General features: G+C 40.4%; 1 protein-coding gene across 1 annotated transcript in view; it reads right to left on the reverse strand.

Moving 5' to 3' along the window:
- The window catches only part of LOC140458007 (uncharacterized), a 156,691-nt gene that overhangs the window by 68,326 nt on the left and 73,043 nt on the right, over nt 1-15,322 (reverse strand). The window contains exons 4-6 of the mRNA XM_072551953.1: nt 9,152-9,251; nt 8,893-9,030; nt 3,542-3,636 (exon numbers count right to left, since the gene is read on the reverse strand). Coding sequence (XP_072408054.1) covers nt 3,542-3,636; nt 8,893-9,030; nt 9,152-9,251 — 333 coding nt within the window. The remainder of the gene's footprint in view (nt 1-3,541; nt 3,637-8,892; nt 9,031-9,151; nt 9,252-15,322) is intronic.

Here is a 15,322-nt window from a genome sequence, read left to right on the forward strand (position 1 = left end):
CTGCAGTTATAGAACATGAGTCACACTGTCAGTGTGTTCCAAACTGCTCCACAACTAGAGAAATGTTTTTGAAAAGTGGTCAATATTGTTTTTGCTGACATATTTTCACAGATAGTTTTCATAGAGCAAAGCTCCTATTGACAGAGCCCTCAGGCTTGCTCGATTTCATGCGGTTTGACTTCATTGAATGTGGCAACAACTCCAAAGTCCTGTCTGGCCCCCATAACATTTGACTCTATTGTTAATTAGGATGTTATCTAATTCAGTCTTGGACATATTCAGTCCTCAGCTTCTTTTAGCTATCCATATCCTATGGTTTGAAATTCTCCTCTTAAAATAAAGGGGTGTGGATGGGATTGAGCTCTTATAGAGTCAAGGAGATGTACAGCATGGAAACAGACCTTTTGGTCCAACTCATCCATGCCGACCAGATATCCCCACCTAATCCAGTCCCACTTGCTGCACCCGGTCCATATCCCTCCAACCTTTCCTATCCATGTACCCATCCAGGTGCCTTTTAGGTATTGCAGTTGTACCAGCCTCCACCACTTTCTCTGGCAGTTCATTCCTCTGTGTGAAAAAGTTGCCCTTTAGATACCTTTTATATCTTTTCCCTCTCACCCTAAATCTATGCCCTCTAGTTCTGGACTCCCCCAATCCAGGGAAAAGACGTTTGTTTATTTATCCTATCTATGTCCTTCATGATTTTATAAACCTCTATAAGGTCACCCTTCAGCCTCCGTCGCTCCAGGGAAAACAGCACCAGCCTATTCAGCCTCTCCCTATAGCTCAAATCCTCTATCCCTGGAAGCACCCTTGTAAATTTTTTCTGAACCCTTTCAACATCCTTTTGATAGGATGCATGCAGAATTCCTAAAGTGGCCTAACCAATGTCTTGTACAGCCACAAGATGACCTCCCAACTCCTATACTTAAAACACTGACTAATACAGGAAAGAATATCAAACACCTTTTTCACTGTCCTATCTACTGTGACTCTACTTTCAGGGAGCAATGAACCTCCACTCCAAGGTCTCTTTGTTCAGCGACACTCCCTCAGATCTTGCCATTAAGTGTATAAGTTCTGCTAAGATTTGCTTTCCCAAAATGCATCACCTCGCATTTATCTAAATTAAACTCCATCTGCCACCCCTCAGTCCATTGGCCCATCTGTCAAGATCCCATTGTAATCTGTGGTAATTTTTTTGCTATCCACTACACCTCCAATTTTGGTGTCACCTGCAAACTTACTAACTTTACCTCCTATGTTCACATCCAAATCATTTATATAAATAATAAAAAATAGAGGACCCAGCACTGATCCTTGTGGAACTCCACTAGTTACAGTGAAATTGATCTCTCTGACAAGGTTTTTGTTAAATATCTCCATTTACAGCTCAGCATGCATATTTTTCTTTATCCTACCCAAAGGATTCTGGGAAAGCCATGTAACCACAAATTAAGAACTACAGTGTATATTGGCAATTAGCCCAGCACCAAAAAACAATAAAACTGCACCTACAAATCTGAAAAATTAACCCAAACTGATGAGATCATAAGCCAAGATGAGATCTTAAACCTTCCCTCTTAGGTGAATATAAAAGATCCTATTACACTAATTCAAACAAAGGCAGGGGAGGTATCTCAGTACTTGGTCAGTATTAATCCTTAAAACAACCACATACGGTGAGTCCTGCCCTTCCAATTTGTCTTTCTTTTGAAATGTTTCAATTTTGTGTATTCTAAACATCCCCTTCAGTTCCACATTATTATTGATCTATTTCTTAACATAATATGACAGTTCACTCTGTTTCATGCCCTATAACTGACTTAGGTTTAAAACACTAGTTTTAAACCCAGTCTTCTCTCCCTCAAACTCAATGCAAAATTCAATCATATTATAATTGCTGCTACAAAAGGGCATTTTCATAGAGATAATTAATTAATCCTACCTCTTGAACAATATGAGGTCTAGTATAGCTTGCTCAAAGATGTCTTGTTCTAAGAAACTATCCCAAAGTCATTCTATGAACTCCTCATCTCAGCTACTTTTGTCCACCTGATTTTTTCAGTCTACGCATAGTTTAAAATTCCCTACGCTTATTACCATATCTGTCTGACAGGCTTCTGATTTTCTTTCCTTTATACTCCAGCCTACTGTGTAGTTACTGTTAAGAGACTTGCATACCACTCCCACAAGTGACTTTTTACCTTTATAATTTTTCATCTTTAACCAAACCTTCTACATACTGGTTTCCTGAATTTTGGTCATCCCTGTCTATTAAGCTAATACCTTTATTAATTCACACTGCCCCTTCTCCATCTTTTTCTACGTTCCTATTCTCCTAAATACTCTTCAATATTCAGTTCCCAATTAGTGTCATCCTGCAATCATCATACTTATTTGTGCTTTCTGTTCATCTGTTTTGTTACATGTTACTGTATATGTGTGCATAAGATACATACCCTTTCTACTTCCCTAGTTATGCGGCTCACTAGAACAATCCTAGCACAGTTCAGGTTTAGATCATTCCAAGGGTAAGGGTCCCACATTCCCAAGGCCTCTCAAACAAGGATTCATGTCTATCACACCAGTCAGTCCTTGAGCCACATATTCACTCCTTGATCTAAACTGTCATAAGCGGTTTGCATCTGGCTCAGTTAAAAGTCAGGGATTATTACCTTTGAGGTTTACTCTTTAATTTTGAGCTTAGCTCCTTATACTGACTTCGAATAACCTCTTTCCTTGTTCTGCCTACGCTGCTGATACCTACATGGACCAACACATGGATCTTCCCCCTCCCAATGGAGGTTTGCTCCAGCCTTATACAATAGTCCCTGACATTGGGAAGGTAACAAAGTCTTCTTGATTTTTGTTCTTTCTGGCAAAGAATTGTGTCAATTCTCCTTCACTCTATGCCCTATGACCAGTACATTTCCTTTTTGGTCCTGCCACTAGAATAGCTTTCCATACCATGGCGCCATGGTCAGTTAGTTCATTACTTCTGTAGTCCCATTTTCATCTAAACAAGTTGAGAGAACTTAAAAACCGTAGGATAATTGCAAAGGCTGAGGTCTTATACTCCTGATGTTTGGGGCCTTTTACCGCCCCAGATGTAGCTGATCAAATCAGAACACTCTGTGGTAAGGGATTTGACCACTACCTGTTACAAAATATTCATGTATATATCCCATTTCTGATGTGTCACATTGCATACAATTGAGCTTCTAGCTATATAACTCTCAGCTGTAGCTCATCAGGCCCCAGATACTTACTGTAGACCTCAAAGGTAATAATCCCTGACTTTTAACTGAGCCAGATGCAAACCGCTTATGACAGTTTAGATCAAGGAGTGAATATGTGGCTCAAGGACTGACTGGTGTGATAGACATGGGGTGCAGTACCCCTAGGCCGAGATGCTTGTGTAATAACATCTCTGAACAGGTTGATCAGAAAAATAGGTTACTGCAGATCTGTTTGCTCTGGCTTGCATTGGCATCTAGGAAATATTGCTCATGTAATTTTAGTCTGACAACAGCACCTGATTAGGTCCAAAAAGTGGAAATTCCAGACTTTCTTCTTGCAATGCCACTCCTCGTTCATCACAAACTTGTTTAAGAAGTTTTTTCACAGCACCTACAGAGGCCAAAAGAGATTTGCTAAGTAGTCAAAATGAGCCATAAGTTACTAGAAGCAGGGCAACAAATAACTTCACTCGTTGGATTTGTGCCTGTCGACTTAACCACAATGATATTTTGCATTAGAAGTTGAAATCAGAGCTAATAACTTTTTGCAATTAGTCATCTTGGAACTGAATAAGAGGACAAACAACTACGCACGTATTTTAAAAATGGAAGTTCTTGTATAAGGTGATGGTTGTGTTTTTGTGCAACCCCGTGTTATAGAAAAATCATGCTTCAGAAAAACACGTTTTAAAAGTCCACACTTTAGAAAGTGTCCCCAATTCGTCAGTCGTGTTATAGTAAATTCACGTTAACGAAATGCGTGTTATAGCAGAATGACCTGTGAAAGTGTCGGCACAAAGACTGAGAAAATGATGCCATTTAAAGTGAGCAAATTTAATATCAAACTAGGCATGGAAGGAAATATAAAGAGGAAGAAGTATTTGATTAAAAGTGAGAGGAGAAGATGGAAAGAACAGGTAGAGAAAAATCATTTTCTTTAGGATTTAAAAAAAAATCCCCATCAATTAAAATTCAAATGAATGATAATTCATACTTGTAATACCTTTTAGTTCCAGAGAGCATGTTTGCACAATTGAAAACTTACTAAGTTATTAATTGAATCTTAGACTGAAATATTAACTTTCTGTGGTGAGTTTAGTTTGAATCAACCATGCAAGTTAAGTTACATGTTCCAGTGAACACAGAGGCATTGGGCTGAATCTTATGTTATCTTGGTTAAAAGTAATTTTTGACTTATTTCATGGAGGGTTTCTCTCTGCAAAGCAGCAAGTCTTCTCACACTATCATTTCAAACCTGCTTCATTAATTACCTACCCTACTCCGATGGCACCCTCTTATTCAATGCTAGCCCCATTTTACCACTCACGGCAGCCAGAGGAACTTGCCACTGCTGGGATATCCCCAAAATGGAGTGGCATCACTGGTGTCAGTACCAACTTGGAATCTCAGCTGTGCACCCAGTCCACTACTGGCAGTCTGGAGTTGACCTTCACTGTCAACACAGTAGTACAGCAGCCATAACGCAACATTTCTCACATCACAGGGATAAAACTTCTTCGCACATATGACTGCACATTCCTCCCAATTGCTGTTTAAGCACAAGGCCATGCAATCACACTTGCTATGGCTGGATCCATCAATCATATTGGCAATTAACCTGTTTCAGTAACATAAGCAAAAGTAGAGGCTATTTGCAATGAGAACAGCGAAAAGTCAAATCCCTCGCAATTGATCATTTAACATGCTTATCCATAGAGTGAGATATGTCACATTTCAATAATGAGGTCCACGGAATTATTCATGTTGTCATTTTGTCATGGGACCTTATTTCAACAAGTGCTCAACTGGTTATGCCGCATCAAGATGGTTGCAGAGCATAAGTGCTGCATTATCATGCACATTCTCTCCAACCTCACAGTACACACGGAAGGTACCTTTGTATATAAGAGACTGTTCCATCATTCTTAACAGTTCAGGTTAAGAGATAATCAGTTCTGTGCTAAGCAAAAAACTAAAGAACTATAGGTGCTGGAAATCTGAAACAAAAACAGAAATAGCCGGAAAATCTCAGCAGTTCTGGCAGCATCTGTGGAGAAAACTCAAGAATTAATGTTTTGGCTCCAGTGACCCTTCCTCAGAACTGAGGAGGTTAACTTGGAAAGAGTTAATGAAAATATAACTCTGAGTTTAAGTTTGAGCTGTGGTACTCCTTTTAAGGTTGCAAGATTACTTTTGCTTCACAAAGATCTCTACCTGCAATGACAAAAGCAACATTGCTTACGGCCAGCATTTAAACACCACACATTGTACGCTACATGCATTTCACATATTCGATGATATGTTAGCAAATGATTTGAACCTGCACTCATTAGGTGTGTGACAGATGTTATTGCCCCTTGAAGGGCCTTGTGTAGTGCAGATGTGGCACCCATGTTTTTGGCTATCAAACTGATACTGGGTCCACCCTTCCCAGGCATACTTCAATTTGTTTTTAGTAATCAACAGATCATGTAAGGTAACACAGGTCACACTGAACACCATGGCTCGAGCTTATCATCAGTTGGCATTTGCTATAGCTGTGAGATTGACTTAGCATTGTACCACATAGCAACATGTCCACCATTGAATGATGACTGCTTAGAAGCATGACAAGCTGCTGAGCTTTATATTTGTGCTAAACTACAAGGCAAGACAAAAATATTATGAGCTTTTAAAGTGCATCTGACAAGGCTATGTGTAAAATCACTGCCCTGGATGGTGCCTTGAGATGTTGGTCCTGAATGTCCAAGATATAACTCTGGAGGAACAAGCAGTGAGCTGGAGTGGTCAGGGACCCAGTTGGGAATTCTTAGTGCCTATTCTATCCAGTGCATGGGAAAATAGAAACCCACATATTAATGAGGTGAGATTGTTATTGCAATAAGTAGCAATAGTCCCCACTAATAAGAATCTTGATGCTCCCTAGCAAGAACCTTGTTTTGACATCCAGAAAGTGCAAGTTGTTGCTTCTGATATTGAGAAAAAACTTGCTGGAATTCTTAGATGATTCTCTCTAATTTCTCACCATAGTCCATGTCATGCAAGGCCCTGTAAGATTCTGTCTGGAGAGCTGCCATTTCTTGCAGCTAATACTGGAGTGGTACATCTCAGACAGCAACATTTGGATTTCTGTGCATCTGTCCTGTGTGAAGTCTCTGTAGCATCTGTGCATAAGTAATGGCAAATGCCATTAGTCTCACCCTTATGTTCAGGTTAAATAATGGACCATTGTATGGAAGACAAATACAAGTAGAGTTACAGTTGATTGGAATATCCATTTTCCATTCAGGAGCCAATCAGGGATTTGCCAGGTAGAGATCTTTCCTCACTCACTCTTGCCCCCACCGCCACCTCTCATACTACTAATCCTGCATGGGTTCTACTTCCCAGAGCATTCGCCATCTTTCCTCCACATGTACCAGTAGTAATTGCCATACTTACCAATTTCAGCAATGTCTGCAATCAGAGATGTCATCCACAAGCACAGAGAGAAATGGAAGTGGTAGACAGAAATGTTGAATGCAATGGCCTTCATTGCTCTGATGCTGCAGGAGTGTACCTACACACATGACCGTCTGTCTGCCTCCATTGGCAGGTTGGCGAGGGGGCCATGGATAGCCAAGTCCAGCACCCTTTGAGTAAGCTGGAGAAGCGCACACATCTGTACTCCATCATTCCAGTCATTGGTCCATACACCCTCTGTGTAGTTGCAGCCATTTTTTTTACCACTGCAAACTTTCAGTTTCTACCCCAATAGAAAACAACAATGTGTGCTCTATGGGATGTGGCCTCCTGCCTCCTTGCGTCCTCGAAGCGCTCTCAATTCAAATCCCTTTTTTGTAAAATTTGTTTGCATTAATGTTTTACCTGCCTTCCCTCACAAATACTGTTGCACCCTCTTCACAATTTTCATCCTCTCTTCACAACCAGCCTAAAGACTCAAATCCCTTTGAATAAATTCAAAAATATGCTATGAGGGGCCCTAAACCCTGAGTTTCTGAATAAAAACTAGATGGACTGAGTATGCCCCTTTGAAGTACCTAACTGGACAGTCATGGACAAGATGTTTCCAGACTCCTGGCTGATGGCTATACCTCTCCCAAATAGCATTAGCCCTACCTCTCTGGACTAGCTGTGACTAGCTGTGACTAATCCCTGTACTGCGGAGGTACAGACCCTTGAACAACATCACCCCAACAGGATGTTTGACCATGGCTGATATCTTGGACTGGTACCAGAGACTGCCCTAACTTACTGTGCCAGGACCCCCTGACAGTTGGGTGCTTCCACTGACTTCAATGAGATCTATATCCCTAAGATTTTGAGAGATGGCTGCTTGTCTGTTGCACACGCAGTGTGCTCGTGCATAAACTGTTGGCACACGGTGCAGGAATGAGACTGACATAGCTTACAATGTGGCTTACAAATAGCTATATCCCCCCTTGACTGAGGTCTGCTGACCAGCATGACAAGATATCTGATTCTGTAACTGTGCCAACTGGCACAACAGGGCAAGCCAGTGGAGGAATTCTGTGAGCATGCAGCTTGAAACTATTAGAGCAGGCTACTTAGGCCCTGGGACAAGAAGTGCCCAGAACCTTGACTGTTTGTTGCACATTCCCTAACCATGTTAACCTTACCTCTTTGGACCAGAGACTATGGAACATGAGAAAATAAGCAAGCAGACTGGAAATGGAGCCTGGTCAGTCTGTGATCTGTGTATCTATCTGTGCATAAAAAAGTGCCCTGATAACAGCCTTTCAATGCTGGTTGCCGGTGCATTCTGCAAGGGACATTTGTGCAAAGCTCCACGAAAGTAAATCGGATACATGTTGTGATGGGTTGGCAAATGATGTATGCCAATGTCCATGACAAGGGATGCATGCAGCATGGTCATAGATCATGACCTGGGATGCTACTTCTTGCTGAGCAACATTGAGGCTGGTCGCAGCCAGCAGCAAATTGAAATTATCGGATATCAGCTCTGACTTCTATGTCAAGAATTCTTGGCATCAGGCTTTTTTGGCATGATTGATAATATGGGAAACTGAATATTAATGAGGCAAGTTGTGACCTTAGTAAGATATTTAACAAGCAATAATCTTCCTAAGTTGGCAACTTGTTGCTACCTAGTGAGAAAATTGCCTCACCACTTGACAACTGTCCAAGAGGTGCAGCCATTGCTCTAATGTCAAGATGGGCCTTGCTCAACCTCTTGCCTGATTCTGCCACAAATCTCACAAATAGCCCACTTCAGTCAGGCCTCTATAGGATTCCACCCTTTTATGTTCCAATTGAATAACTCTTTCATAATCTTCCCTGACTTTCTTCTCTAGTAATTCCAAATCAAACTATATACACAATCCTCAGGATTTTGATATTAAACCCCCCAAGTCCCTTGAATCCTACCCAATAGTTTACATGTTATGCTCAATGAGAAAACTCACAAGTGGTTTGACTCTCTCCTTGCAGACAGCTTGTTTCACATGGACCTCACCAATGGCAGCTCACTAAAGTCCTTACAAATCCAACCAGAAATTTCTTGGCGAATCATGGAACTCTCTTTGAGTTTTACAGTCAATAAATGGACAAATTAGATTTTGTTTTGATGAAAAAACATCAATTAGAACTATCACAGTGTACATACCATAGGTGACATTTAACATGAATACTGTGTCTCCCTGCTTCAGAACCTGACTTTTTATAACACAGTTCATTGCCATGGTAACATTTGGTATCAGAACTAAGTCGGTGGGCGAGCAATCTGAAATACAACAAAAATAATCTGCAACAGATTTAAACAGTTAAAGTAAATTGTATCAAAAATGTCAAATCAGTGCAAGACAAAAATAAAGGCATTTTGCAATATACGAGAGTTAGCAAAAGAAAAAGGCAACATTTCATACCCACAAATTCAGCTAATCGCTTGGTAACAAATACCAGATGAGGAAACAGTTCTCTGTCATAAAACCGCAATGGCTGTTGTTCAATATACACCTGCCATTTCTGTCAAAGAATTTAAAAGAATTAAGTGGCTTTTGTTATTCTGAAGGCTGCAATAAAGATAATCAAAAATCTGAACTAAAAACAGAAAATGCTGGACAGTCAGCAGGTCAGGCAGCATTCATATGGAGAGAAAAAAAAACAAATGTTTCAGATCAATAAGAAGAACTGGGAAAATTTAGAATTCCAATAGGTATTAAGCAAGCAGAGGCAAGGAAAGCAAGTTGAGGAGAAATGGCATGATGACATGAATTGTTAAGTACATGAGTGTGAACTAGGAACTTCTGTGCTGCTTTACATGTTATGCTCAAGTGGTTTTACAAATATCAATGGTGGAAATTTGTTTCTTTTGATGGTCTCTGGTATATGGAAGACTCAAAATCACTCCCTTAATTTCTATAACATTGATCATACACAAAAAGAAACTGTAAAGAGCTTTGGGGTATTAGTTGTATATCAGTTATGTTTAATTATATAGAGGTGGGTGCATTCATTGGGATTTCATATGAATATATGAATTAGAAGCAGGATCATGCCATTCAATAAGGGAAGGAGCTCCAAAGGCTTGTAACCATCTCAACAATAAAAATCTAAAATTAGCAACCCATTATTTTTAAACAGTGACCTCTAATTCTAGATTTTCTGACAAGAGGAAGCATCCCTTTAACATGCACCCTTTCACAACCTCTAGAATTGTTATACGTTTCAATTATAACACCTCTTACTCTTCTAAGCTCTAGCGGATACCGGCATAGAGTCACAAAGCATGGAAGCAGACCCTTCAGACCAACCAGTCCATGCCGATTATGTTCCTAAACTAAACTAGCCCCATCTGCCTGCATTTGGCTCATATCGGTCCAAACTTTCCTAGTCATGAACTATTTCAAATGTCATTGTAACTGTACCTTCCACTGACAGTTTACGCCTCAGAACAATCTATTTTTTGTGTAAAATTGTTGTGCCTAATGTCCTTTCTAAATCTTTCTCCTTTCACCTTAAGAACATTCCCCCTAGTTTTGAACTTACCCAACCGCAGGGATAAGACCCTTCTCATTCACCTTATCTATGCCTCTCATTATTTTATAAACCTCAACAAGGTCACCCCTCAACCTCATACATGAAAAATGTCCCAGCTTTTCCAGTCTATTTTTATATCTCAAACCTGGTAAATCTTTTTGAACCCTCTTCAGTTTAATAATATTATTCCTGTAACAGGGCAGCCAGAACTGCACAACTCATTCCAGGTATTAGACTAGTCCTGTTTCACTCCATTCTTCACTCCAAAATTGCTGTTAGTGGAGCCATCAAACAGCAATGCAGGCATGTGATCATGGGAGGAGTACAGGACACTATGGAACTTTGGTAAACAATGAATTTTCCCCACGATCTCAGAGACCTGCTCTGCTGATAATGTTAAATGCCTTAGTGAGATCAACAAAAGCAACATATAGTAATGCCCATGTCCTGTTCCCTACTCTTGTAGCTATCCACAGCCAATCTGTCAGTGCAAAAATTGTACGGAGTTTCTGGGTACTCAGTTCTTTTTAAACAGGATCCTAGCAAAGGCATTCCTAGTACACACCAAGGAGTGGAAAGGTTGGCTCCCCTTGTGGGAGGATTAGGACCAGAGGGCATAATCTCAGAATAAGGGGTTCTACATTTAAGGCAGAGATGATAAAGAATTTCTTCTCTCGAAGAGTAATGAATCTGTGGAATCCCTTTCTGAGGAGGGTTATTGAGGCTGTATCTTTAAGTATATCCAAGGCTAAGATACAGATATTTATTCAGTAAGGGAATCAAGCACTATAGGGAAGGGATAGGAAACTGGAATTGAGGATTAATAGGTCAACTATGAGCTCAGTAAATAGTGGAGCAGACTCAAAGGGCTAAACAGCCTTCTTTGGCCCCAAGTCTTATAATCTTATGCTCTTGATTGCCATGCTCTCTGCTGTTACCTTTGTATAATGTGATGAATTTTGCATCAAACACCTTCTGTGGAATTGGCTTCCAGCCCAAAATAAAAACGTCATAAAGCATAGGACTTCCCTTGTTTGAACAGGAGCTATAGCAGTTGTAAAGTACCTTTGGGGCAGGTAGACCAGCATAGGGCAGCATGAGTGAATGAAGTAGCATGGGTTGACATGGATGGGGTGTGGATAGCATGTGTGGGTGGTACAGTGTGAAAGATGAGGACTGAAGTATTGTTTGCGATTGCATTTTTAAAAATGAAAATTACAGAGGTGTGCCTTGCACAGAGCCCACATCAGCAGCCAGCCTGAGGCCCCTGGCCCACCTCGCAAAGAATCCTGTCACCCCAGAATGAAAATCTGACCAGTATTTCTCTGATCAAGTTTGCAAGACTGGGAAGTGTCTTGTATTTGTTCTCATGACTCAGAAACCCAAGTTTTATTTAAATGTATTCATAGGATGTGGTATTGTTGGTTAGGCCAACAATGATTGCTCATCCCTAGAAGTTAGTGAATTACTTTCTTCGACTATGGGCAGTCCTGTGGATGTAGGCACACCCACATGCTGTTAAAGGGTTCCAGGATTTTTACCCAGTGATAATGAAGGCTAACCCACATAACTTGCACATCTCTGGACACTACAGGGCAATCTTTAGCATGGTTAATCCATCTAATGGGAACATGTTTGGACTGTGGGAAGAAACCAGTGCACCCAGAGTAAACCCATGCAGACTCAGAGAGAACATTTAAGTTTGCTCATACCCTTGCTCAAATTTCACCTGTAACTGTGAGATCTCATGGAGTCCAGGGTCAATGTGGTGGACTCCAAGGACATCTCTTTCCTGATTGTTTACCACTGTGCTAGAGCTGTCTTGCCAATGGACAGGACATACCCAGAGATGGTGATAGTGTGTCTAGAATATTGTCTGTTAGACAAGTATGACAAGTAAATCAGACAAGCATTAAGGGCTCCAGCCCGAAGCGTCGATTCTCCTGCTCCTCGGATGCTGCCGGACCTGCTGTGCTTTTCCAGCAACACACTTTCGACTCTAATCTCCAGCATCTGCAGACCTCACTTTCTCCTAGACAAGTATGATGAATCTATAAAACACAATCAGGACCATGATGGAAGATTCCTCACTTGTCTAATTGAGTGCAGGTCCAGCAGCACTCAAGAAACTTGACATCCTACGGGAAAAAGCAGCCCATGTGATTGGAACTGCCTCCTCAAACATCCACTCCCTCCACTGCTAATGTGCAGAAACAGCTGCATGTATCAACTGCAAGATGTACTACAGAAATTCATTAAAGTTCCTTAGACAGCACCTACCAAACCCATGTGCACTACCATCTTGAAAGACAAAGGCATTAACCACATGGATACAATTACCACCTGTATGTTCAACTACTAGCCTCTCACCATCTTGGCCCTGAAATATTCCTTCATGTTACTGGGTTAAAATCCTGCAATTCTTTCCCTAGAATCTACCGACAGCAGATGGACTGCAGTGGTTCAAGAAGGCAGCTTGCCTTTTCAAGGATAACTAGGAAAGAACATAAATACTGGCAACACTAGCGACACCCACCTCCATTGAGTGAATAAAGAAAAATCCACTTTCCAATTACCTTGTGTTTTTCTAAGTGCCCAGTCATAACTTCCTTATTGATTCATTCAAATACCTTCCCCATGTCAGATATCATCAACCTGCCGAACAGTTTACTGTTTTCCGCATCATGAATAGGAGGGGTTTGGAAGGATATGGGCCAAACGCAGGCAAGTGGGGCTGGTACAGTTTGGGAACATGATTGGCATGGACTAGTTGGACTGAAGAGTCTGTTTCCATGCTGTATGACTTTATGACCCTCCCATCTGCAATGGAGGTGTTATATTTTTACTTTCCAGACTGATGAAATTAACTCCCCATTCTCACTCTCTAAAGAAGCAACTCTCACTGTACTTACTCTCCTTTATTTATTTATTAAATACCAGTAGAAACTCTTGTTATCCATTTATACATTTTTAACTAGCTTCTTCTTATCATCTAATTTCTTTCTCCTGATTAATGTTTTAATCATTCTCTGCCATTCTTTATATTTGGTATAATTACCTGACCTGCCACTCGTCTGTGCACAAGTACCTATGTTTTCATTAAGTCAATGCACCCCTTAACTTTAGTCAACCATGGACAGTGGGTCATCCCCTTAGAATGTTTCTTCACAGTAGGAAAATAACCTCTTCTGAGTATTCTTAAATGCCTGTTATGCTTCTTGATTGATCTATTCCCTAGTCTGACATCACTGTTCACTTCAACTAGCTCACCTTCTGTGATCACATAGTTGCCCTCATTCAAGTTTAAAACACAAGTTTCTTTCTTTCAAATTGAATCATACTATTGTTGCTCCTATCTATTGGAGCCTTTACTTTGAGGTCATTAATTAATCCTGTCTGATTACACAATATCAAATCTGATAAAGCCTATTCTCTAGATGATTATAGAATGTATTCCTCTAAGAAATGATCAAGCTCCTCCTTATTGAACTGGAAACTTGCAGAGTAAGGAATTGTAAGATATCAGATCAAACCCCTTCAAAATGTATGAAAAAATAGCCTAGACCCTAACTTTTTCTAATTTTAAAAGTGAGTGTAAGGCATTGGATTCCAGATGCAATTCGATTGGCCAAACTACTTGACATTTTTTTGTAAATATTTTTATTGAGACACGAAGATTTTAAGTTTTTTACAAAATTACAACACCACTACAAAACAGTGTAACAATTTCATAACATAATAACAATAATAGGAAACAAACTACTACTCTACTCCACAAACTAACGAAATGCAAGAAAAAAACAGAAATACCCCCAAAAACTACAATTCAATAAATAACTAAGGAAAAAGAAGAAGAAAGACAAATAAACAAACAAAATTAAACAAAGTTATACCAAGATAACTTAAATTATATTAAATTAAATTAAATTACTACACTCAGCCAATCTCACTGAAGCTTCCTATCACTGGGAGCATTAGTACGCAAACGCATATTTGTTTAGATTCCTCCCCACAGGGGCCTGCGGACTACCAGACATAGCCCTCATGGCTACACAAAGGCCCTGACCAGTATAGCCGATAAGTCTGCATTAATATAATTCAAGAAGAGCTGCCATGTTCTGTAAAACAGTTCAGTTTTCTGGTGCACCATAGTCGTAAGGAAGTCCAGGGGGATGTGCTCCACAACTAACCTACGCCAGCCCGAACGTCTCGGTGGATTCTCCAACATTATAATGCTCTTCCTTGCACAAAATGGAAGAATATTAAACAATTTCTTCCCATGCATGTCCAAAGAGGGGAGATCTGGAAGACCCAAAAGGAAGGATACCGGATCCAATTTAACCTCAGTTCCCAAGACCACTTCCAAAACACTCGCAATGTCATCTCAATACCTGCAAAGCTCGTGGCATGACCACAAGCAACGAATATGAGTGCCAACATCCATTTTACACTTGGGGCACATTAGGGACACTCCTGTCTTGAATTTCGCAAGTCGTTCTGGAGCCAAGTGAGCCCTGTGGAGTACTTTAAATCAGATAGCCTGGGTCCTATTGCAAATCAAATTTTTCCTAACGTTTTCCCAAATATCTTCCCACATCTCTGATAAGATTTCCACTCCAATTCTTGAGTTCAGGTTCTTTATAACCGCTCAATGTCCTTTGAGACATTATTTCCTAACAAGCGACAGAGGGTGCTAACTGAGAGGGTGCCCGTAGACCGCAGCACTCTCTTTTCCAAATCTGAGGGACTAACCATCAATGTAGTCTTTTTTTGTATAAAGTCTCTAAGCTGGAAGTTATGCAAGAGGTCTCTCATAGGTAGCTCAAATTTCTGACTCAGCTGCTCGAAGGACATCATGACCTCCCCATCAAATAAATCTTCTAAACACGAGATTTCTCTAGACTCCCAGAACTTAAAACCAAAGTCCATCAACCCTGGCTGGAATCCCAACATTCCCACTATGGGAGTGAAGGGGAAAATTTTTTTTGTAAATTGTCCTCACCCTGCCGCATTATTCTCCATGCTTTAAGTGTGTTTAGGACAATCAGGTTTCTATA

Source organism: Chiloscyllium punctatum, chromosome 3, assembly GCF_047496795.1.
Source record: "Chiloscyllium punctatum isolate Juve2018m chromosome 3, sChiPun1.3, whole genome shotgun sequence".
Taxonomy (NCBI): Eukaryota; Metazoa; Chordata; class Chondrichthyes; order Orectolobiformes; family Hemiscylliidae; genus Chiloscyllium; species Chiloscyllium punctatum.